The sequence below is a fragment of the Sminthopsis crassicaudata genome, chromosome 3 (assembly GCF_048593235.1).
Source record: "Sminthopsis crassicaudata isolate SCR6 chromosome 3, ASM4859323v1, whole genome shotgun sequence".
NCBI lineage: Eukaryota > Metazoa > Chordata > Mammalia > Dasyuromorphia > Dasyuridae > Sminthopsis > Sminthopsis crassicaudata.
In genome coordinates, this window is record NC_133619.1 from 586368417 (window position 1) to 586394142 (window position 25726).

At 36.3% G+C, this 25726-nt stretch overlaps 2 protein-coding genes across 3 annotated transcripts in view; one reads left to right on the forward strand and one right to left on the reverse strand.

Annotated features, from left to right (window-relative positions):
* CSMD2 (CUB and Sushi multiple domains 2) overlaps positions 1–25726 on the reverse strand; it is a 988708-nt gene that overhangs the window by 453270 nt on the left and 509712 nt on the right.
* Positions 13073–17504, forward strand: HMGB4 (high mobility group box 4). Of its 2 annotated transcripts, XM_074305061.1 has the most exons (2): positions 13073–13110; positions 16899–17504. In XM_074305061.1, the coding sequence occupies exon 2, from the start codon at positions 17050–17052 to the stop codon at positions 17452–17454; it is 405 nt and encodes a 134-aa protein (XP_074161162.1). In that variant the 5' UTR covers positions 13073–13110; positions 16899–17049; the 3' UTR covers positions 17455–17504. The 2 variants fall into 2 exon arrangements, with proteins under 2 accessions (XP_074161162.1, XP_074161161.1); XM_074305060.1 differs by lacking the exon at positions 13073–13110 and having other exon boundaries at positions 16618–17504.

Genomic DNA, 25726 nt, shown 5'->3' on the forward strand with positions numbered 1-25726 from the left:
TTTTCAACTAGCTTGTAAGCTTCACGAGGGTAGGGCTTGTATCTCGTATCCAGTGCTGTCATTTGCAGTGAAAAGAATATTGGCCTTACTGTCCAGTATCTTCATTTGTCTGTAAAAAAGTAAAAACCTATAATAAACCTATAATATATAACAAACCTATAATAAATATCTCACAGTAATGGTTGTGAAAACTTAAGGAATATATATATATATAAAGACCTTTGTAAACCTTAAAAGTCTATATAAATCTCAGCTTTTATTAGTCCCAGGTCTACCACTTCCTAACTGTGTGACCTTGTGTAAGAATAAATGCTCACATTTATATCATATTTTAGGGTTTACAAAACACTTTCCTTACAACAATCCTGTAAGGGAGGGCAAGTCACTTGATTCTGACCCTCAATCAATCAATCAATAAGCATCTATTTAGTAAACACTTATTATGGGCAAGTGCTGCAGGAATACAAAAGCAAAAATGAAACAATTTTCCCTCAAAGAAATTGCATTCTAACAGGGACAATAATATGAAGATATGTATAAATATTTATAAAACATATTCAAAATTAAAACAGGAGAATGAAGAGGAGGCACTGGAAACTTTAGGGGTAGGGAAATTGGGAAAGGTCTATTTAAAAGGTCTTCAACCTAAACATTAACTGAACTTATAGATTCTGAGATGGAGAGAAACTTATAGATTCTAAAAAGGAATGCATTTCAGATATGTGGGGGAAGTCAATTATTAAATATCATAATCAATTAGCAAGGATTAATAAAACAATTATTATATGCTGTGCATTGAAGATAAAATGAAAGGCAGAAACAGTTCTAGCATTTAGAGAGCTTACATTCTAATGGAGAAGACATTTACTTGAGACTGAGGCAGATACACACATATACATTTTGTTGTTGAGTCATTTCACTCTGTGTGACTATGACCCTTTTGGGATTTTCTTTGCAAAAATATTGTAGTGGTCTGCCATTTCTTTCTCCAGCTCATTTACAGATAAGGTAAAACAAACAGGGTGAAGTGACTTGCCCACAGTCACATAGCTACTAAGTGAATTGAGGAAGATGAGTGATGAATCTTCCTGATTCCAAGGCCAGTATTCTATCAGCAGAAAGAATCTCAGAGAAGGAACCAGAAGCATTGGAGGGAAGAGGGAAAAGAAAGGGGAAAAATAAGAGGCCTCTTGCAGGAAGTGGGATTTTAGGTAAAACATGAGGCAAGGGTGTGCTGGTAAAAAGTTAACACTTAGCTCTTCCCCCAAAAAGTATGCATGAACTATACCCTTTAAAATGTAATCTGCATTATTAACATTTTCTTGCTCATATATATATTTAACATTTGGTAATTTCCAAGGTGTAAATGCTCACAGTGACTATTTAATAATTGGTTCCTGAAACATTTTGAACAATCTGTGGAACTCCAGGCATGGGTTCAATGCATTGAGTCAGAGGGAACATCATCTAAGAAAAGTAAATAAACCAATGTATCTTAATTGCAGATAGGAGGCAAAGTATAAGATAGCTGGAAAGGTAAGAAGAGGGCCAGGTTGTGAAGAGCTTTGAATTTGATCCTGAAAGTAAAAGGGAGCCACTACTAGAGAAAAATTCCTCACCTACAGAATGGGGAGAGAATAATTATATGAGCCAATATAGGATAAAAATCAAATGAGAAGATATGTAAGGTGTTTTGTAGTCAGAAATTCCAACTGTTAATATCATCCATTTCAACCACACCTTTGAATATTCCAGCTACTGGCATATACATCCTGGAGCAGAGTAATTGCTTAGGAAATGTTTGCTGATCAGATGACAAGAAAAGGTAATGATAAATGTTGAAGGGGATGTGGTAGAACAGGGACACTAATACATTGTTGGTGGAGTTGTGAACTGATCCAGCCATTCTGGAGAGCAATCTATAACTATGTCCAATGGGCTACAAAACTGTGCATACCCTTTGATCCAGCAATGTTCTTACTGAATCTATATCCCAAAGAGATCACAAAGTAGGGAAAAGAACCCACAGATGCAAAAATGTTTGTAGCAGCCCTTTTTGTAGTGGCAAGGAACTGGAAAATGAATGGATGCCCATCAGTTGGAGAATGACTGGATAAGTTGTGGTATATGAATGTTAGGGAATACTTTTTTCTATAAGAAATAGCCTGTATATGCAGGATGATCTCAGAAAGACCCAGAGAGACTTACATGAACTGATGCTAAGTGAAATGAATAGAACCAAGAGAACATTGTACATAGCAACAATAATTATGTGATGACTAATTGTGATGCACTTGGTTCTTTTTAACAATGAGGTGATTCAAGCCCATTCCAATAGATGGGATGGAGAGAACCATCTGCATCCAGAGAGAGGATTATATAGACTGAATGTGAATTATAGCTTACTATTTTACATGCTGTGCAAGAAATAAATGTAAATAGCATATGTTTAGAAGAATTGCACAAAAAGTTTCAGCATACAAAATAAACCCATATAAATCATCAGCATTTCTATGTATTACCAACAAAGTCCAAATACAAAGAGAAATTCCATTAAAAATTACCGTGGACATTGTAAAATATTTGGGAGTCTACCTGCCAAGACAAAGTCAGGAATTATATGAACACAATTGCAAAACACATTCCACACAAATAAATTGGAAGAATATTTAGTGCTTACAGGTAAGACGAGTTAATATAATGAAAATGACAATTTTATCTAAATTAATTTACTTATTCAATATTATACCAATCAAACTCCCAAGAAATTACAGAGCTAGGAAAAATAATAACAAAGTTAATCTGGAACAACAAAAGATCAAGAATTTTAAGGGAATTGATGAAAAAAATGCAATTGATGGTAGCCTAGCTGTACCAAACCTAAAACTATATTATAAAATAGCAGTCATCAAAAGCACTTTGTACTGACTAAGAAATAAGAGTAATTTATCAATGGAATACATTAGGTTCAAAAGACACAATAGTCAATGACCATAATAATCTAGTGTTTGATAAACCCAAAGATCCCAGCTTCTGGGATAAGAACTCACTATTTGACAAAAATTGATGGGAAAATTGGAAATTAATGAGGCCAAAACTAGGTATGGATCCACACCTAACATCCTATACCAAGATGAGATCAAAATGGGTTCATGATTTAGGCATAAAGAATGATACTATATTGGCAAAAAAACTGGAATATTATTGTTCTGTAAGAAACGATCAGGAGGTTAATTTCAGAGAGGCCTGGAGAAGCTTACATGAACTGATGCTAAGCGAAGTGAGCAGAATCAGGAGATCATTGTACACAGCAACATCAATATTATACAACAATCAATTCTGATAAATGTAACTCTTTCCAACAATGAGATGATTGATGTCATTTCCAATGATCTTGTGATGAAGAGAGCCATCTACACCCAGAGAGAGGCCTGTGAGAACTGAAAGTAGATCACAACATAATATTTTCACTTTTTTTGTTTGTGTGCATCTTATTTTCTTTCTCATTTTTTTTGATTTGATTTTTCTTGTGCAGCAAAACAATTGCATAAATATGTATGCAAATATTGGATTTAACATATATTTTACCATATTTAACATATACTGGATTACTTGTCATCTTGGGGAGGGGTGGGGAGAAAGAGTGGAAAATCTGAAACACAAGGCTATGCAAGGATCAATGTTAAAAATTATCTGTGAATATGTTTTGAAAATTAAAACCCTGAAAAATAAAAAAAAAATTTAAAAATGACACTATAAGCAAAGTAGAAGAACAAAGGATAGTCTATCTCTCAGATCTATGAAGAAGGAAGGAATTTGTGGCCAAAGAAGAACTAGAGTATATTATGGAATGCAAAATGGATAATTTTGATTATATTAAAACCTTTTTGTACAAACAAAAGCAATGCAGGTAAAATTAGAAGGGATGCAGTAAATTGAGAAAAAATAATTCTATACTCAAGGGTTCTGATAAAGACCTTATTTCTAAAATATGTAGAGAAGTGACTCAAATTTATAAGAATACAACCCATTCTTCAACTGATAAATGATCAAAGGGTATGAATAGATAATTTTCAGATGAAGAAACTAAAACTATTTCTAGTCACATGAACAAGTACTTTAAATAACCATTGGTCAGACAAATGCAAATTAAGACAACTGTGAGATACCACTCCACACTTCTCAGATTGGCTAAGATGACAGGAAAAGATAATGATGAATGTTGGAAGGAATGTGGAAAAATTGGGACACTAATACATTGTTGGTGGAGTTGTGAACTGATCCAACCATTCTGGAGAGCAATATAGAACTATACCCAAAGGGCTATCAAACTCTGTATACCCTTTGATCCAACAATGTCTCTACTGGGCTTATATCCCAAAGAGATCATGAAAAAGAAAAGAACCCACATGTGCAAAAATGTTTGTGGCGGCCCTTTTTGTAGTGGCAAGGAACTGGAAACTGAGTGGATGCCCATCAGTTGGAGAATGGCTAAATAAGTTACATATATTAATATAATGGAATATTATTGTTCTATAAGAAATTATCAGTAGGATGATTTCAGAGAGGCCTGAAGAGACTTACATGAACTGATGCTAAGTGAAATGAGCAGAACAAGGAGATCATTGTACATGTCAACAGCAATATTATACAATGATCAATTCTGATGGACAATGAGGTGATTCAGGCCAATCTTGTTATGGGGAAAGCCATCTGCACCCAGAGAGAGGACTGTGGGGACTGAATATGGATCATAACATAGTATTTTCACTTTTTTGTTGTTGTTTGATTGCATTTTGTTTTCTTTCTCATTTTTTTCATTTTTGATCTAATTTTTCTTTTTCAGTTTGTGGAATTGTGGAATTGTGGAAATATGTATAGAAAAATTGCATGTTTAACATATATTAAATGACTTGTTGTCATGGGACAGGGGTTGGGGAAGGGAGCAAGAAAAAAATTTGGAACATAAGATTTTACAAGGGTGAAATATGTTTTGAAAATAAAAAGCTTAAAAAAAAAAAGAATTGCGCATGTTTAACCTATATTGGATTACTTACTGTCATTGTAGAGAAGAAGTGGGGAAGGAGGGAGAAAACTTTGGAATGCAAGGTTTTGTAAAGATGAATGATGAAAACTATCTTTGCATGTATTTTGAAAAATAAAAAGCTATTTTAAAAAAGTAGTGTTTGCTGAATTTCAGGAAAGCAATTTAGAATTATGTTCAAAGGGTTCTAAAATACACCACACACTTCATGCCAAAATAAGGTCAAAATGGGTTCATGATTTAGGCATAAAGAAAGATACTATAAGCAAATTGGAAGAATAAAGCATAGTCTATCTCTCAGATCTGTGGAAAAGGAAGGAATTTGGGGCCAAAGAAGACTGACAGTGCATCATAGAATGCAAAATGAATAATTTTGATTATATTAAGTTTAAAAGTTTTTGTACAAACAAAACCAATGCATATAAAATTAGAAGGAATGCAATAAAATGGGGGGAAAATTACATTCAAGGATCTGATAAAGGCCTCCTTTCTAACATATATAAAGAATTGACTCAAATTTATAAGAATACAAGTCATTCCATAATTGATAAATGGTCAAAGGATATGAACAGACAATTATCAGATGATGAAATTAAAGCTATCTTTGAAAAAATGCTCTAAATCACTATTGATTAGAGCAATGCAAATTAAAACAACTCTGAGGTACCAGTTCACACATCTCAGATTGGCTAAGATGACAGGAAAATATAAATGTTGAAGGTGATATGGGAAAACTGGGACACTAATGCATTGTTGGTGGAGTTGTGAAACAATACAACCATTCTGGAAAGTAATTTGGCACTATACCCAAAGGAGTATAAAACTTTAGCTACCCTTTGACCCAGAAGTGCCATTACTGAGTCTATATCCTGTGGAAATCATAAAAGAGTGGAAAGATTCTATATGTGCAAAAATATTTGTAGCAGCTCATTTTGTTATAGCAAAGAATTGGGAAAATGAGTAGATGCCCATCAACTTATGCATGACTGCTTACATTGTGATATATGAATAATGAAATATTATTATTCTATAAAAATGATGGACAAGCTGATTTTAGAAAGATCTTGAAAGATTATATGAATTGATATTGAGCGAAACAATAACAGCAGGAATGTTCAATGATCAAATATGAAAAAGTTGGTTCTTCTCATAGGTTCAGTGATCCAAGGCAATCCCAATAGTCTTTGGATAGAAAGTGTTATCTGCATCCAGAAAATCTATGGAGATTGAATATAAATCAACACTTGCTATGTTTATTTCTTTTTTGTTTTTTATCTCTCTCATGGAATTTTTCTTTTGTTCTGATTTTCTTCTCCCAATATGATTCATAAAGCAATGAGTACTAAAAATAAATCAATTATTTTTAAAGGGCTATAAAACTGAGCATACCCTTTGATCTAGCACTGCCACTACTGGGTCTGTATTCCAAAGAGATCATAAAAAAGGAAAAAAGGACCCACACATGCAAAAATATTTGTATCATCTCTTTTTGTGCTGGAACCCCAAGTCTTCCAAATGTGAATGTTAAAAACTATCTTTACATTTAATTAGGAAAAAATAAAATGCTAATAAGTGGGGGAGGGAATACATACTTGTTGAATCAAGTTTTACTTTGCATGAGAAGGTGGGGATGGGGGTTCAGCACTCAGATTCCAATAATATTCCTCATCTAGCTCACCTTGAGACCATCATCAATGGGTACAAAGAGGCCACATTCTAAGCCGCATTGGAAGGTCTAATTCATACTTTTCTTACTTATACTGATGACAGTAAGAGTCTCCAGTGTTGAGAGAACACTTCTTTCACTTGATGGCCTACTTATTATCCAACATAATAATGGGAGGGACTTTGGATATCCCTAGATGCATTATAAATAATAACTCATCAAGCAGAACTAGAGAATGAAATAAAGCATCAAGACATGTGGGACCCTTTCCCTCACTGATATGTCCGGACTTGCAAACAAGTTGGAAGATTAAGGATATCTACAATCAGCTATGAAGTGAACAATGAGTGAGAGTTTAGGCTTAGTTATCTAGAGGCACAAGAGGGGTTTTCTCCCCAAACAGATGGTCAACCCATCATCTGGAATCCAGCCCTAATGGGCTTAGGTATTAATAGCAGGGTTATTTGGCCTAGGAAGTTATATAGAAAGCAAAATGAGAGAAACATGTTGAGCCAGTTGTATTTCAAGTTGCAAAAATCCATTGCTGAGAAACAGATGAGCTGAACTAAATCATTCAATTAAAAAACATTTATTACCACTAGGATGTAAATATAAAAACCAAACAGCCCCTGCAGCTCTCATTCTACTTGTTGATAAGAAGTGACTATTATTTGACTCAGGAATATGTTTTAGTTTTCAGGGCTACATCTTCTCAACTTGGTCAAAACTTTTTATAAGATGAGAATCTCCACATGCCCTAAGAGCCTTCATGAAATCAATTGAGTAGTGCGCTCAGTTCTGACAATTGGAGGTCTCTCAGTACCACTCCTGTTTTTCTTAAGCTTTCTAATTCTTAAATAGCAGCAAACAATTACTTAGTTAAAATTCATACTTTTTTTTTCTTTTTATCACAATATTAACAATTTTGACTTTATGCTTTTATTCCTTTATTTGTTCACTTGTTTTGGGGGCTTAGATTATAATTAAGTTTATAATAAAATACTTTAAAGAGCTTTCTTCACGATAAGTAATTTTTAAAACCCTTTTTTAATAAGAAATGTGGCTTCCCAAAAGAATTATGACTCTAAATCAGGTGCTTTGGGGACAGAAAAAACACACTCTGTTGGAATTTCACTTAAGTCCGTGAATCTCCTCCTCTGTCCCTAATCAGATCTGCCAGATGTGAACAACTATAACAGGCATCTAAACTGATGTTTAATATAATTATCCTAAGCATTCAAAATCACACATGTTTAAGTGCCATTTCTGTGGAGGTTTTAGAAAGGAATGAGATAAGAGAGGCTAAATACACACATCAGAGGAGAATAGAAAAAAGTCATTTATACAATTCTTAATCCTGGGAGTCGGAGTATTAAAAACCTGTATGAGGCTGGATTGGGAAGACAATAGGACACCTGGTAGAAAAGCCTTGGAATAAGAACCCCAGAGTTCCCCATCTCCTCTCATAGTTAGGAAATTTTTCATTTGTGGAAAAGGAAATTTGTCGAGAAAGAACAGCAGAATGTGTAGGCCACAAAAAGTCTCAGGAAGACTATATCTTACCCTGTCACTGAGCAACCTTTTAGCCAACATTCTAAACTCTATCCCATCCCCCAATACCACCTATAGTATCTCCAGAATTCTAATCCAACTCAGTAATCCAGAAGTCTCTCCTATGCTAGGATGAAAGGCAAATTAGAAGACCCATAACGATTAAGTCCATGTTTTTCTGTGATCTTGGACCTGTAAGTCTTTCTGACTCTCAGATCTCTGAAATGAGGGTAATGTTTAAATTCCAATGTGTGCAGGGTTGTTATAAGCAAAAGTATTGTAAAAAGCAAATGTAACCTGTAAAGTACTAGATATATGTTGCACATCTTTGTAAATTAATAGAAAAAGGGGTTGGATGGGCAGCTAGATGGTGCATTGGATAGAGTTCCAGGCCTGGAGTCAGGAAGATTCATCTTCCTGAATTCAAATCTAGTCTCAGACACACCCTACCTGGGTGATCCTGGACAAGTCACTTAACCTTGTTTCCCTCAGTTTCCTCGTCTGTAAAAGAAACTGGAGAAGAAAATGGCAAACCACTCTAATATCTTTGCCAAGAAAACCCTTGAGTAGGGTCATAAAAGAGTCAAGAATAACTAAAGTGACTGAATAACAACAAAAATAGGTTGTAGCTAGCTTGCCTAACAAGCTATGCCACCATAACAATTATTATTATTAGAAGTTGTAATCCAGACTTATGTTAATATTATTATATTATATGGTTTATCTTACTAAGAAGGAAGTGAGATAGAATAGAGAGAATGATGAATTTCACATGAGAGGGCCAGGGTTTGGATACCAACTCTGCTTCTAACTATTTCTGTGAGCTTGGCTATATATTTAATGTCTCTGGGTCACAATTTTCACATTCATGAAGTGATGGGATCTGACACCATCATGACCCTTCAGGTTTCTTCCCTTTCTAAATCTATGCTCCTATGATTCCTATGTCACAGGAGGATAGTTGAAATAATTTAAGATGTTTACCTAGAGATGAAAAGATTTACATGAAAGCTGTCTTCAAATATTTGAAGGAGTTTAAAATGAAGAGGAATTTACATTTGTTCTGACTGGCCAGCAGGGCAAGGTGGGAAGGCAGATTTAGATTCCAATATACAGAAGAATTGCCTAACAATGACAGTTATAAAACAATGGAATAGGCTATTTCACTAAGTTGTGAGTACCTTGTCACTGGAGATCCTTAGAAGGAACTGGATGTCTATTCATCTATAATATTGTTTAGAGGATTCTTATTCATGGATAGCTTGCACTGAATGACCTCTAAGTTCCCTTTTCACTTTGGGGTCCTGAGATTCTAAATGGGAAATGAAGCTGTTGGATACTGTTATGGATCTTGTGAGGAGAACAGATAACAATGAGGGATGAGTTTTCCAGAGACCTGATGCCTGAGTAATGAGGCAATGTAGCTGGGTCACCTCATTACAAGCACCTGAGAATCTTTACTGAATGGACAATTAAGTAGCTCCTTGCCATCTCAAATCTGAATCTTACTCCTTTAGCATGTTAAAGTCACAACATTTTAGAAGCTAACATTTGTGAATTCTATAATAGCTTGTAGGCTCTTTGATGTTTCCTCTATTCCAGTGAAACACTAGAGAGAATGGATTATGTATGGCCAGGTAACATTTAAACTAGGATGTAAGGGACATTTAAAGGTAAAGATAAAATTAGACTAGAGACTGGAGAAATCAAAGAAGCATTTGTTAGAATAAAGGAGGTATCCACAGAGATGGAAGGAAGATTTTTGCCCTCATCTTGGAAATGAAAGATATATTATGAGATCCTTAAAAACAGGGACTGTCTTTGGCATTTCTTTATATCCCCAGCACTTAGCACATACTGAGGGTCTAACAAATGTTTATTCACTGACTGAGTCTCTGAAATATTAAGAGAACTTTTAGTTTCATCTTTCCCTTGACTGAGACATAGACCAGATGATTGTATCAAGGCTGATCCCAAGAGGAATGGCAGGAAGTTTTTTAGTTTTTGGCTACTCAAAGTTGTGAAACCCCAGTGAAGACACTTTCCTCACTTAAGCAAATCAGCAGCTAGACTTAAAAAGTTGCCTTGGGCACTGAAAGGCCAAAGAATTTGCAAACAGCCAACATACCTCAACTGTGAGACTTCAGCCCAACTTTTCCAAAGTCAGTTACTAGCCACCACAGCAAGATGCCCTTAGCAGCAGGTTAAAAATGGGAAGAAAAAAAAAACAACAAACAAAAACTTGTTCCCTTACATTCCCACTTAGATTTGTAATGACAGATCTTTGGAATTTAGTAATCCATCATAGTAACTTCTACTTTAGGAACATAAGTGATTCTGAGAAATTACATAATCTCTTGGATTCTTACTCTCCTTTTTTCTGTCTATGTCATTATCATAGACAAAGAAAGAACTGAAGAGTCAGAAATATTTCAGTTTGAATCTTGCATCAGACATTTACTAGCTATGTGACCTTAGGATGATCTGTTAACTTCTCTCAGGCTCAGTTTTCTTCTCATCTACAAAATGAGGATAACAAAGAAACCTACCAGGAAAAAGTTTTAGGAATATTAAATGACATGTTTATAATGCACTTTGCAAAACTTCAAGGTCTCTATATTATATTAGCTATTATTATTATTATCATTATTGTGACCCTACACCTAGAAAAATGTCATCTACCTGAGAGCCAGTGTGGCTGCAGAAGAGGCAGAGGAACAGCTGATATGGTGTTTACCACCTGACAACTCCAGGAAAAATGCCAGGAGAAGAACATTTATAGATCTCACCAAGGCTTTTGATAATGTCTGTCATGAGGGCTTATGGAAAATTATGTCAAAATTTGGATGCCCAGAGAAGTTCACCAGTAGAGTACATCAGTTTCAGCCTGCCTGAATTTTGGACAATGGACAATGATCTCGAGCTTTCCCAGTCACCAATGGAGTGAAACAAGGCTGTGTGCTTTCTCCCATGCTTTTTAATGATGTTTTAGCCATATTGTTAAATGTCTTCAATGAAGACAAACATGAAATCAAGATCAGCTGCCACACCAATGGTAAATTCTTTAACTTTAAAAAGGCTACAAGCCAAAACTAAAGTAGAGGGAGTGTTGGTTTGTGATTTTTTTATTTGCAGAGAGATGATTGTGCGCTCAATGCAGCCTCTGAAGCTGAGATGCACAAATTATGGGTTTATTCTCTGTCTCTTTTGTTAATTTTGGCCTAACAATTAACACCAAGAAAATGCAAGTTCTCCATCAGCCAGAATCACACCATCCATATGTGGAACCATCACTTGCTTAACAGCGAGTGGTAAAGTTTTGAAGGCCGTGGATAAGTTATCTTACCTCGGCAGTATACTTTTCAGGGATGTCCACACTGATAATGAGACTGACACACACATTACCAGAGCTAGCTCAGTGTTTGGAATACTTCAAAGGAAAGTATGGGAGCGGAGAAGAATTAGACTGACTACCAAACTAAAGTTTACAGAGCCCTTGTGCTGACCTCATTATCGTATGGCTGTGAAACCTGGACAATATGCTAGCACCATGCCAGGAAACTGAATTATTTCCATTTGAATTGTCTCAGGAAGATCCTGAAGATCACTTGGCAGGATAAAATACCAGATACTGAGGTCCTTTCTTGAACTAAGCAGCCAAGCATTCCAACTCTATTGCAGAGAGCACAATTCTGTTGGGCTGGCCACATTGTTCAAATGCCAAACATATTCTTGCCAAAAAGACTGTTTTATGGAGTTCACACAGGACAAGCACTCACAAGGTGATCAGAAAAAGTGATATAAGGACACCCTCACGGTCTCAAGAATTTTAAAATTGTTTGCATGACATGGGAGACATGGCACAGGACTGCCCAGCATGGAGTGCCCTCATCAGAGAAGGTGCTGTACTCTGTGAGCAAAGAAGGATTAAACTGGCTCAGAAAAAAAAAGTGAGATGCTAAATGTTCATAGGAACCATTTGTGTCTGACCTGTGGCAGAGCATTCTGAGCTCTATTGGTCTGATCCACCACATTCAGAGAAACTGTAACTCAGCTCTAACATAGTGATATCATTTTGATGTCTCTGAGAATGATGGATAACAACTAACAAACCATTGTAAGTCTTGTGTTTAGCAATAAGGAATTATTCTTAGTGCACTGGGAGATGTTGCAAATACATTTCTCCTGCTTTTCTGGGGAGGGACTAAAAACTTAGAGAGTAAGGAAATCTTCCAAATTATATTTGGGCCCTTTGTGTCATGAGAATATCTCAATATAAGGGTTACATATTTGGATAAACCATAAGAATAAATTTGGCATCCACTGTCAGCTTAGCAATAGGACAGCATCTACAAGGAGAAACTTATTAGTAGATTTAATACTGGTCATAGGCAGGTTGACTAGCCTGAGACAAATAAGATTCTAGAGAGAAATACTTAACATCCTTTGCAGAGAAAAGAATAGCTTTCTCTTCTCTCCATCTATCCATCCATCCATCCATCTATCTATCTATGCATCTATCTATGCATACATACACAAGAGCAGCTAAGTGATGCAGTAGAAAGAATGCTAGATCTAGAGTCAGGAGGACTCATTTTCCTTCACTCAAATTTGGCCTCAAATACTTCCTAGCTGGGTGATCATGGACAAATCACTTAACTGTGTTTGCCTCAGTTTCCTCATCTATAAAATGAGCTGGAAAAGGAAATGGAAAACCACTCCAGTATCTTGCCAAGAAAACCCATATGGGGTCACAAAGAGTTGGATGTAAATGAAACGACTGAATCACCATAATGAATACATTCACAATGTGTCTGCCACAGGACTCGTCCAGAGACCCTCCTGCCAAGTAAGGCACTCTTAATATTTTTGTTTTACTCCAAATGGGAGGCTATTATAATCTATAATTTCCTCTTCCAATCTTCCAACTCTTCCAATTCCTCAGCCTCAATCTAATAACACAATCATAGAATATTAGAAAATTGATCAAGTCTAATCTGAAAATCCTCATCTTACAAAGAAGAAAAATAAGGCTTGGTCAGGGGAAAGACCTTGCCCAAGGATCATACTAAGAGTCTGATAAATTTACAGGACCAAGATTTAAACCACCTCTTCTAACTACCAGCCTAGAAATCAATCTTCTCTACAAGATGCTCCCTCAACCAATTTCCATATATCTCATAAGAAAAACAAAAATGGAAATGTATCCTATAGTCAATAGGTGATGGAATCAATATGCAAATATTTATGCAAATGAATGCATTATTATGTTGCCTGATCAAGTGTGGCTCTTGTGAGTAGTGTGCTGGAGACCATCCACTTAAATTCCTCATCTATAAAATGAAGCTTTTCAGATCCCTTCCAATTCTGAATCTGTGAACCTGTATTTCACCTGATTTTTCAGACTGAAGCTATCCAAGTGAACTAACTAATTTTCTAGATGTAGTTTTCATCTTCTTATGTCTTCTCCTATCTGCCACCACCATCTTCCAGAGTAATAATGGCTTTTATTGATATAGCATTTTAAAGTTTGCAAAGTACATTTCATACGTGTTCTTACTTGATCCTCACAAGGACTCTTGAGAGGCAAGTGTTATTGACCCCATTAGTAAATGATTCCAGGTGTGTTTAAGTGTGTATGTATTTATTTAGTCACATATATACATATATATGTATACACACACATGTATATATATATATATATATAATTTTTATTATGGCTTTTTATTTACAAGATATATGCATGGGTAATTTTTCAGTATTGACCCTTGCAAAACCTTCTGTTCCAACTTTTCCCCTCCTTCCCGCACTCCTCCTCCCCTAGATGGCAGGTAGACCAATACATGTTAAATATGTTAAATTATAATACACATATATGTAAATATATATACATATATGATATATATGTGTGTTTGTATATGTGTGTGTATATATATATGTGTGTGTGTGTGTATATGTATATTTCTAATCCTACCCATTCTTCCTGAGCTTCAGTACTTTTATCTCCAACCACCAACTGCACATTTGTTTGTGCCCTTTCCCCTTAGATTGTAAGCTTCTTAAGGGCAGTAAGCCTTTTGTCTTGTTTTATATTCTCAGCTCTTAAAAGAATGCCTAGCACATAGTAGGCATTTGGTCATTGCTGATTGATTGACTTATTGTTGGACATTTTAAATTAATTGACTATTGCACTTTTCAAAATGGATATCCTAGGCATCTCAAAGACAACATGCTTAAAGAATAATTCATTATCTTTTCTCACAAACACCCCTTTTCTAAACTCCGAACTAACTTTCCAGCCCTTCAGATTCACAATCTTGGTGTTAACTTCAAATTTTCATTCTCCTTCACTCTATCTTTCCACTTAGTGGCTAATTCTTCTTGATTCTACATTCTCATCATCACTCAATTTACCTCTTTTTCTCCACTCATATGGCCCCTTAGTTCAGCCCTTCATCACCCCTTGCAATAGATTATTACAATAGCATCTTGAGCTTCCTCTTTTCTCTACATCATCCTCCACACATCTAGGAACATGATATTTCTGAGCATATCTGATCCATGTCACTCTCCTGTCCAATAAACTCCTATTGCTGTCATTTCTAGGATCAGATACAGATATTTAGAATTTAAAGCCCCTTCACAACCTAGCTCCAACCTACCTTTGTTTGTTGTTCAATTGTTTCAGCTGTACTTGACTTTTTGTGACCCCTTTTGGGTTTTTGAGTAAGGTAAAGGTACTGAAGTGTTTTTCCATTTCCTTCTCCAGCTCATTTTACAGTTGAGGGAATTGAGGCAGAGTGCCCAGGTCACACATTCTAGGCCATGTCTGAGAGCAGATTTGACCTCAGGAAGATGAGTCTTCCTTGACTTAGGCCCATCTATTATGTTACCTGTTCCCAAACTTACATTCATAGTTTATTATATACATTAATTTTTCATATGCTCTGTGGTTTAGCCAAATCAGTCTTATGATCCAGAGGAGTACTGGAGCCCACTTAAACAGTTTTAGAAGCACTTATACTTTGGAAAGCAGCCTCTACAAATCAGGGTTTGATTTATTGTTTTGTTGATTGTCTAGACTTAAGAACATGATATCGAAAAGACTGAGGACAAATTACATGCAAAAAGTTGTCATGTACATTTGTTGGGGGGGGAGGTGATTGTTAAATACTTAGTGCTACAAAACTAATCTTAAAACATTGTTCTTCAGATTACATTCCATCTCCCATCTCCCAGCCCTTGCACAGGTTGTCTTTCAGGCCTAGAATGCCCTTTTTTCTCATCTCTGCCTCTTAGAAGCCCTAGTTTCTTTAAAACTCAAATACCACCTCTTTCACCTTCTGTGCCCAATGCCTTCCTCCCAATTACCCTGTATCAATTTTTCATATTCTTATATGTGACACAGTAGGTGCCTAATAAATGCTTGTCTATTTGACTTTTTTGTTATTGTGGAATAGAATGTTTCAGTGCAGAGCAGAGTATATCTGTAGGACCTAATACAGTGTCTGATTTATAGTAAGCACTTAATGTGTACTTGATTATAGATCTTTACTTTACAGATGAGAAACTGAGGTTCAGAGAATTTAGGTGATTTATCCAAGGTGATGTAGAACTAGTAATTGTCAGAGGCAGAATTTGGATTCAAATGTATCTGGCCTCAAGTCCAACACTCCATGGAATACATGGACCATAATGAAAGGCCTATTATGAGCTCAAGAATCTTGATCACATTTTCATTGATTTGTGTATTTAGTGAAATCTCATCAACACATACATCACCAGTCAGAATTGCAAAAAAAGATGAATGTAAAGTCCACCCAAGGAAATTAGACTTATAGCCCAAAAGCTTCAGACTTAAATTACAGTAGTTTATCCTGACAAGAACCAAAGAACAGCTGTCACATACAATTATTTTTAGAGGTACTGCTAAGCTATTTGCACATTATGAGCTGCTGTCAAGCAGTCAGCAGTGAGAGGGTTTGGGTTTGGGGGTAGGGGGAGTTGCATTTTATCATGACAAAGCATTCAAACATTCACTGTTCCACATTCAGTTATTTTCAACCATCTCTAGATAATTGACACAAAGTCTATTGTTAGGTAGGTAAGTCTCATGGACAGTTTATTAATACTGCCAAGTAGATAAAAATAAGTCACTAGCCTACATTTTTGAAGCTTATGCTACTGCCCCCAGACAGTCGATGTAATCTACCTATCCCGAGCACAAGCACTCCTTTCTTGCCCTTAAAAGTCCATGGAGATGCTCCATCCTCCCTAACTACCTTGCTTGATAAACTGTGACACCATCATTTTGTTAACCCAATAAGATGTCAGTATTTCAATGACTGACTGTTATTGGTCAGGGGAGCTGGCTGGGAGGAGCTGTCATAATACCCTTCCCACGACCAACAATGCCAGTACCATTGAATAGGACACACACAGGCTGGGCAGTTCACATACAGATATATTCACAAGAGGGAAAGGACCTCCTGTTTTCATTAAAGTACAGGGAAAAGGCCCTGCTGGAAACGTTTTCAGAGCCAGTAAAATATGATCTTTTGAGAACATCATGGGCAAGGTTCAAGTTAAGCCCAAAGTGAATTTGTCTTCATACGTCCACTTTTTACTGAACTGCAGGAACAAACACAAGGAACAACAGCCGAATGCGTATATCAACTTCAAAGAGTTCTCCAAAAGGTGCTCAGAAAAGTGGAAGACAATCTCTAAGCACGAAAAGTCCAAGTATGAAGCCATAGCCAGATTGGACAAAGCACGTTACCAGAAAGAAATGAAAAATTATGTTCCTCCCGTGGGAATGAAGAAAAGGAAAAGAAGGAAGAAGGACCCCAAAGCTCCCAAGAGACCACCCTCATCTTTTTTCCTCTTCAGTCGGGAGCATTATACAAAGATCAAAAGTGACAATCCACACTGGTCCGTGGTGCAAGTGGCAAAGCTTCTGGGGGAGATGTGGTCCAAAAAATCAGAGCAAGACAAGCAGCCTTATGAAGAGAAGGCAGCTAGACTGAGAGCCAAATACCACCAAGAACTCATGACTTATCGGGTTAATCATGGTCAGGGATGTTCAAGGAAGAAAGGCCCAGGGACGTCTGGCCAGTATCAGAGCAGAAAGAAATCCAAGTCAGACAAGAGTGAAGACTATGATGAATCTGATTCAGAAGGCGAGCTGGATTAGAGAGAAAGACATGAATGATGAAAGAAAAATAAATGCCATCAACCATGGTATACAATGTCTCCTTTCATTCTTATCTGTGTCCTTACATGATACTGGTTGCCCATGGATCTTCCTTGATTTAGTAACATTTGAGTTTGGGGAATAATTAGGGTTTTGAGGGCAAGAGGAGAAGGGAAGGAAGGAAGAAAAGACAGTGTACTTCCTCCCCCCCCCCCCCCGCCCCGCCACAAATCTATATTAGAGAGAATTTGGAATCTTAAAAACAGTATTGTCTGATAAAGCAAGGGGGCATTTTTTTGTCCCTTTTCTGTTCTCTTTTAATTAACTTCCCATTTGAAAATATTTGGAAGATTTCAGGTTACTAAACTGAAGTCGCAAGGTAACCTGTCTCCTCATCCAATGTGTGGCTCTGGGAAAAGGGGGTCTGATCAGGATCTAGGATCCAGTGGGTATTCTCATACTCTGGGCTTCCCTATAAGTTTCCCATCCCACTGTGCTCAACTTTCTACGCAAAACTCACCCTAACAATGCCTTTGGTGATGATTTTGAAAAAAGCCCTTCTGGGAGATTAAACTAGGATCTTATCAGTTACTAAAGTAGAGGTTTTAGAGGGCAGGACAAAGCAGGGGGATTCAATAAACAGGACATTGGTCAATTACATAGGGTCATCCGATTTAGATGTAATCTTTTTTTTAACTGGTTCATCTTCCCACTTGACCCACATTTATGTACTTCAAGATTATAGTCTACAATTTTTTTTCATTCCTTCCTGTCATGTTATTTAAAATGTGTCCCCTCAATTTGTAATGCTTTTCCTTCAAGGCCTAGCTGAAAATCCACCCCTACTCCCACTTTGCCTGAGGGACAAACTTTGAAAAGAGGGGAAAATAGCTAAAAATGGAGAAAATGAGGGATTTGACAAAGTTTTTCTGATCTAGCATTTTAGTATTATGTAGAAAAGACAACTCAACACTGGGAAAGGAAGGATTGAGGAAGGGAAATCTTGCCCTATCTTTATGAAGGGGCTAAACTCACTGGATGAGTCCCCCTTGAGAATCCCTTTCCATCTCCTTTGACCATTCTGTGAGATCTCTGTTCAGTTATGTGCCAAGTATATCAATTGGTCTTCTCAACTAGACTATATAATGTGCTCCTTGAGGAGAGGGCATTTTTGTGCTTTTATTCCCAGTTGCCCAGATATTCTAAAAAATTAGTGCAAATGCCTTGTGGAAATGAATTTGAATTATCCCTTCAGTTTATATTTGGGAGGCCTAAAAATGTCATTAGAGACCATGACAATAGGTATATTTTTATGATGAAAAGCTGTACAGGATTAAAAAAAAAACTTATTTAAACACTTAAGTGATTAATGGTGAAGATGTGGGTATTAAAACACAATTAAAACAATTGAGACTGTTCTCTAGAGACTCCTGCTAAGGAATGGAATTAGCATTTGAGCTGCTCCACATTGTTTTAACAGAGCAATATTGAAAAAGGGACATTAGTGTACTGGCAGCTTCTGATAATTGTCCATTTTAAGAAAATACAAAGTCGGGGAGAGTAAGATTTAGACCAAGACTAATGGAGAGAATAAAAACTGCCCAATTCTCTGACATGCCTGGTGATTTCCATCTACAACAGGGTATCAAGCTCATTCTGTCAGTCTTCTCACTGAGTTCCCCTACCTTGCCAAGCCTTATTTCCTCCTACTCTCATTCCCTTAAAGAACCACAAAATTACATAGAAAATCAAGTGTGAATAAATGATTCGTTTGTGGAGAAGTCAAGAAATCTGAAATCTGAATTTGAGTGCTATCTTCTAATTCTTTTATAAGACTTAGTCTAGGGCAACTTTCCAGGCTACTAATCAAAGAAGAGTTCACAGTTGACCTTCCAGCTGACCTGAAGAAATCTCAACGTTTTTCCATATTTGTACTAGAATAATTCCTTACTTCAAGGTTTACAAAACTGCTTTATGAGGTCATAGGAAGCAGGTAAGTCAAGGCAATCTTGTGAACTATTTCATCACTGCTTTATTTTTAAAAAAATAAAACTTCCTTCTTTGATCTCATCATTGGCTTCTCCATCATTTATTAACCCATAGGAAAACACTAGAGCATACACAAAAAAATAGTCAAACTGCTATCACCTTGTCTCCCTTGGCTTGAGTGTACCCCTATTTGGGATTTTTTATGATATGACATTGCAGCTATTAATACGTAGGCAGTAGACAGGCTCTTTCTTCAAAGCCTCATTAAACTGATCAAGGATGCATTTTGTATACTAGGAAGCTGTTTCTCTTTGTTTCTAGAGTTTCTCTTGGCAAACAAAAGTTGTCCTATGTTTGCCGGAGATGAGGGGCTGTATTCCAAATGAAAAAAAAAAAAAAAAATTCAGGGTTTGAAGAATGATTCTAAATTAGTGGATAGAGTGAAAGATAAGATACTCAAGTTTCCTCTTTTAAGCTGTTGAACTTTGATCCTATCTAGATTTGATTAGATTCTAATTAAAAAGTAAACATTCTATAATTCTCATCTATTTCTATGGATGTTGTGCTATTGAGAGGTGAGGTAGAAGGCTTTCATATGTCCCCTAAATAATAAAATGATTCATTTGAAAAACCATGATTCAATGAAACAAAATTACAGGTAGAGCAGTTTATGATTACAATAGGCTTTATCATCTGCTCCCTATAGCAACACTGTTAATGGGGTAAAGTAAAAGTTAATAAGTTCTCATTTTATAGAAGAGAAAAACTGAAACTTGGTGACTGCTTGACTGCAGAATGATAAGAACCACCAAGAAAACAATATTCAAAAATTTTATAACAATGTTAGGTAAGAAAAAAAGGAGACTAGGGAGAGATGTAGGCAAATGTAAAGATGAAAGACTTACCAATAAAATTTTATTTTTTTAAGATGAGGGGAAAGAATATGGTATTATAAAGAAAGGCAGGTTAAAGGAAAAGTTTGTCTGACTATCCATTTTTATTCATACTCTCCTCTGGGAAAAAAAAATAAAAAAATACTTTACTCGGGAAATTGATATACTTCCTTCTCATGCCCTTTCTATTATTCACAATGCAGGACATTTTTTACTCTTAGCTTGGTAATGAATGCTGGACAAAAGTATTGGGAATTGGAAATATAGAAAATTTTTGTTCTAGCTTTGTGTAGACATTAACCTCTCCCTGACATCACTTTTTACTTATTTACTTAGATACAAAATGCTTTCCTTACAACAACTATTGTAAAGTCACAGAAATGGTCTACTCTCATTTTTTGGGGGGGGAAAGTTGAAAGACACTGATAAGAGAGTTCTACTTTTAGATCTCTGCCAGAATGGTGACTCAAACTCAGGTTATAGATTCACAGATTTTAAAAAAGAAAGGAATCTTAAAGATTTTCATATGGTCCAATCCCTCAATTTTACAAGTCGGGAAACTGAGGCCCAGAAAGAAAGTGACTTTTTCTTAAGATACACAAGTGTATTTGTTGTTGAACTCAAAGATTAAAAATCTTGTCAGATTTCCCAATTTGCCTAAGAGACAAAAACTCTACAGAAATCTCAAACCAGCATGTTGCACTTTGAACTCATCTTCCCCACCCCCAATTTTCCTCTACCCATATTAACATCCCATCATTTCTCTTCAATCATGTTTTCGACCTTACTTTTCCATTCTCATTCTGTACTGGGTAGAGCAGATGAGATCAAGCAAAAATGGAATCTCATCCATTTCCAGGCTTTAAGAATGAATTTAATAAGAAAATTCATTAAATGAATGGATTTAATGGAGAAAAGCCCTGGGGCAAAAAGCAGAGAGGGCCAGGTATGATGGGCCTTGGATCCCTGAGCCCCAGGCTAACAGGACATTTTGTTTGTTTACTTCTACTTTACAGGTTTATTTACTAAATATGCTGTAGGGCAAACTCCTGCTACCCTAATTCTCTTTTTACAAACCTACAGAATTTTATTCCTCCCCCTCTCACTTCTCCTGACTAAATGCAGATGAATTTTTTTACCTTTATTATCACCCCAGAAGTTAATTTTAAAAAATGAAACAAAATTGGGCCTCCTACATATAGTACTCCATATTATGCAAACTGTTTCCTCAACTGCCCCACAGAGCTCTTATTCTTGCTTATAGCAGAGAAGATTTCTTCAGTGGTTCTACTCACTTGAAATGTTTTATTCTTCTCCAGTCAAATACATCCTCCCCAAAATAATCCCCCTGACAATTTCTGCTCTTCTGAAGTCTGTAGCATTTACTTTTAATTTACAATTAAATACTTAATTGCATTCTGTCTATTTAAAATCCTCCCAGCAAAGACAGAAATAAAGGCCCCCCCCCCCCCCCCCCCCCGTACATAGCTGACTACTCAGAGCAACAGCTTTTTTTTTTTTTATGGTAGTAAAGAATTGGAAACAGTGGGAGTATAGGCACTGAAAAAAGGGAGTCATTGTAAGAAATTGCAATATATCTAGGCAAATGTGAGTAATTAGGTGAAACATGGGAAAGCTTGCATGAACTGATGCAAAGTAATGTAAGCAAACAGTGCTGAGACAAAATATGTTCAAAGACTAACAGGTATATGAGGGGAAAAAAAATTGAGTACAATTGATTATTGTGGGTCATACTTAATGAATAGTGTTGGCCCTGGAGGGAAGAAATGAATAAATGTGCCTGACTCCCTTCTTTTACTGGAAAAGTGAAGGAGTGTAGATATGGAATGTGACATATATTGTCAGACACTGTCAATGTTGTCACTTGGCTGTGAGGTTGTTCTCTACCTCGAGGTCCCCCTTCATAAAGGTAAGGTACTGAAGAAAAGATGGCAGATCATGAAAAAGTTTAAGAGTGCAGAACTAGATAAGCTCTGACATTCTATGTCTCTTAGGAACACCATTATTCATTCACTTTTCCCTGTGTACCAATCACCCTTCTCACCTATAGCACAATCTCTTTGTGGACAGGGACTTGTTTTTCATCTTTTCATGTATGTTCTCCCTAGTGCCTATTTGCTCAAGCCCAAAATAGATGCTTATTAATAATTCTTGTTGAAATAATTTAATTTGCTTTCTGCTTTATTTCCTCCAAGATCTAGTCAAGATATGGACCACAAAAAAAAAAAAAAAAAAAAAAAGATATGGACCACAAGCAGAAGGTAATTTAACTTTTAAAAATTTTGTAGAATGTATGAAATGAATGGATATTTGAATCACTGATTAATGATGAGGATGTTGGCATGGGAGATATAATCGTGTCAATAGTTTATAATTCATACTGCCTCTGCCAAAATGAACCCTTGTGATCATTTGAGACAGTTCCCAAATATTATTTTAACAGAATAATACCAAAAGGATATATATCACTATTGTGTTGGCTTTTAATGACTGTCCCTTCAAGAAAATAAAAGTGTCGTGAGAATAATTTAGAAACTTAAGTCTGAGAAAAGGAAAAACAAATACTCAACAGCTCAAAAAATATTGCCTAATAATTTTCCTCCTTTGTAGAATATCATACTAACTCATTCTGATTCTGCCAGGCTTTCAGAAGTTCCCCTCTGCCCAATAATACAGCAACTGTTGGGGTAGTAGGTAGGCTGCTGATCTTGGAATCAGTAGACTTGAGTTTAATAAGGCCCATCTCTATCAATAGCATGTAATGTTGGGCACTTAACTTCCTTAAGGCAACTCCTTAGGATCTCAATTACCTAAATCATACAGATTCTAATCTGTGCAGAAGGAGGTCTCACATCAATCTAATCTATGCTGACACTCAGGAGACAGACAGACAGACAGATTGATACCCATACTTGGAATATTCTCGACCATCTCTGACTTTCATAGTTTTATATCCCTATTAAAATCTCTTCCTTTCCTGGAAGCCTTCCCCAACCCCTTTTAATTCTAGTGCATTTCCTCTATTGCTTTATATATGTGTGTGTGGGTGTATGTGTACACATACACCCACACACATGTTGAATATGTTGTCCCAATATATTGTAAGCTCCTGGAGGGCAAGACCTACCTTTTTGACTTTTATTGCATGTTGGACTTGATCCCAGCCTCTTTTTTTGTTGGATTTAGAGATCTGGTACTAGAGTCCAGGTAAAATAGTGTGAAAAGACAATAAGCTGATTATTGAAAACAAAACAAATTTGACCCTTAGATCTGAATATTTGTTATATACTATTAAAGTAAATCCCAAACTTCTATTGGAAAGCCTAGCAGAAACTGTTCGTTCCCCACCGGAATTTTCATCCATATTGAGCGCCCCCAATGCTTACCAGAAATGTATTCCAGTGCTTGGCATTAGCCTGACAAATTAGTAGATGTTTAATAAATGTTTATTGATGGATGGATGGATGGATGGATGGATTGTAGAGATTGTTAAGTACTAGGTGCACAGTCCCTATCCCTCCAAGGACTTATATTCTACAGGGAGAAAGCAATCTAGAAAAGAAAGCAGGAAAGGGAAGCTGAGGATGGCAGGTGGAAGAAAATGGATACTTTGTTTTACATAATGATAGCCACTCACATTATATAGTCCTTAGAGGATTACATAACTGATTAATGAGGTCATGTAAGCCACGGGGCCAAAAACCTTGTTTTGTGGACACTTTCAATTCTGCTTCTCTACTGTATTGCAAAAAAGTCCTTTCTTTGATCAATGCCTTCTTCTTGGATCAACTAGTGTACCCTAAGAGGTTTCCTATTTCCAAACTCAATTAACCCAGCACCAGGGATGGCTCAGGAAGATGAAGAGTCCGGTGGGAATTGACAGCTTCTGCTGGGCTTTCCAATAGCATGCTTCGAATTTGCTCTAATAGGATAATGTGTAGCTATTAAGATGTAATAATGATCAGACAGTTTACGGGCGGGGGGGTGTATTTCTCCAGCCTGCTGTCCAATCAAACTGTCTTGCCTGGGCTCCAATACCAGTACTCCAATCCAACACCTTATCCTGGGCAAGAGGCTAGCAATTAGAAATAGTGTGTAGAGGTGAAAATGTCCAAGAAGGCCCCAGAGTCTTGGGCTCCATTATTGCCATATGTGGTACAAAGCAGAAAATAGGAAAGGTACCCAGGCTTTGGCAACCTCATAAACTGTGCCATCTCTGACTTAACTAGATTTGAACTAGGATTAGAATTGAAACTAATACTCCACAAAATTAAATGCATTTCTTTCTATTCAAAGAAGTGGCAACTTTCCTTAGTTTTTTGTTAAAAAAAGAAAAAAAGAAAAAAAAAAAGAAATTCAGAAAAACTAACATTATGATCCATGAATATTATATAATCTGTTTAAATTTCTATACTAATTACAAAAGGGGTTTAATATTTTATCTCTTTCTTTTTTTTTAATCTTTGTATTCTCATCAAATAGTAAATTTTTGGGTGAATTTTTCCTTACGATCACCAAGTGATTTAAGTAGCATATTATCATCCTCATATAAGACAGGAGAAAAACAGAGAAACATTTTGGTGTGTAATGGGGACATTGTAGGATTTGGCATTAGGAGATATTTCAGATTAGAATTATGACTGTTGGCCCCAGAAAATAGAATTAGAAGCAATGGGTAGATGGTACATAGAGGCTAGAAAAATTAAGCACTATCCCATAATAAGAATGGATAATGGCTTTATAGAGTAATCCAACTTATATCTCTCTCTGGAGATGTTCAGTCAAAGACTAGATGATAACCACTTGTTTCTATATCGTGGATTCTTATTCATGAACAGGTTGGACTAGGAGAAAGTCTACAAATTCTGAGGTTTCTATTTTGTGATTCTGGTCAAGATTTTAATGACATTTTAACATTTATTGTAGGTGACTTAAAACAAATCACTTTACCTCTCTCAATCTCAATTTCCTAGGTAGGAAATGAAGGAGTTAAATTAAGGGAATCTACAAGGACCTTAATATTTCTGACAATTTATAAAATGTATATCCTGGGAATAAGATCTGGTTCTGATAATCATGGCTGTGTCGTGTCAGTCAACAAACTTTATCAAGGTGTGCTCTAAGGCTCAAGGCATTCAGGAAGGTGGAAGGTAATCTCAGAGGGAAAGCATCAGGAAAAGACTCCTGCAGAGGGTAAAATTTGAAGGAATCCAAGGAAACTAAGATATGAAGTTGAGGAGTCATAGCTTTCTAGCCAGAGCAAAATAGGGGAGATGAAGTGTTACATTGGCAAAGAAAATAGGCCTGTGTGGCTGCAACATAGAATATGCAAAAATGGAATGTCTGTCAAAGACTGTGACTATAGGCAT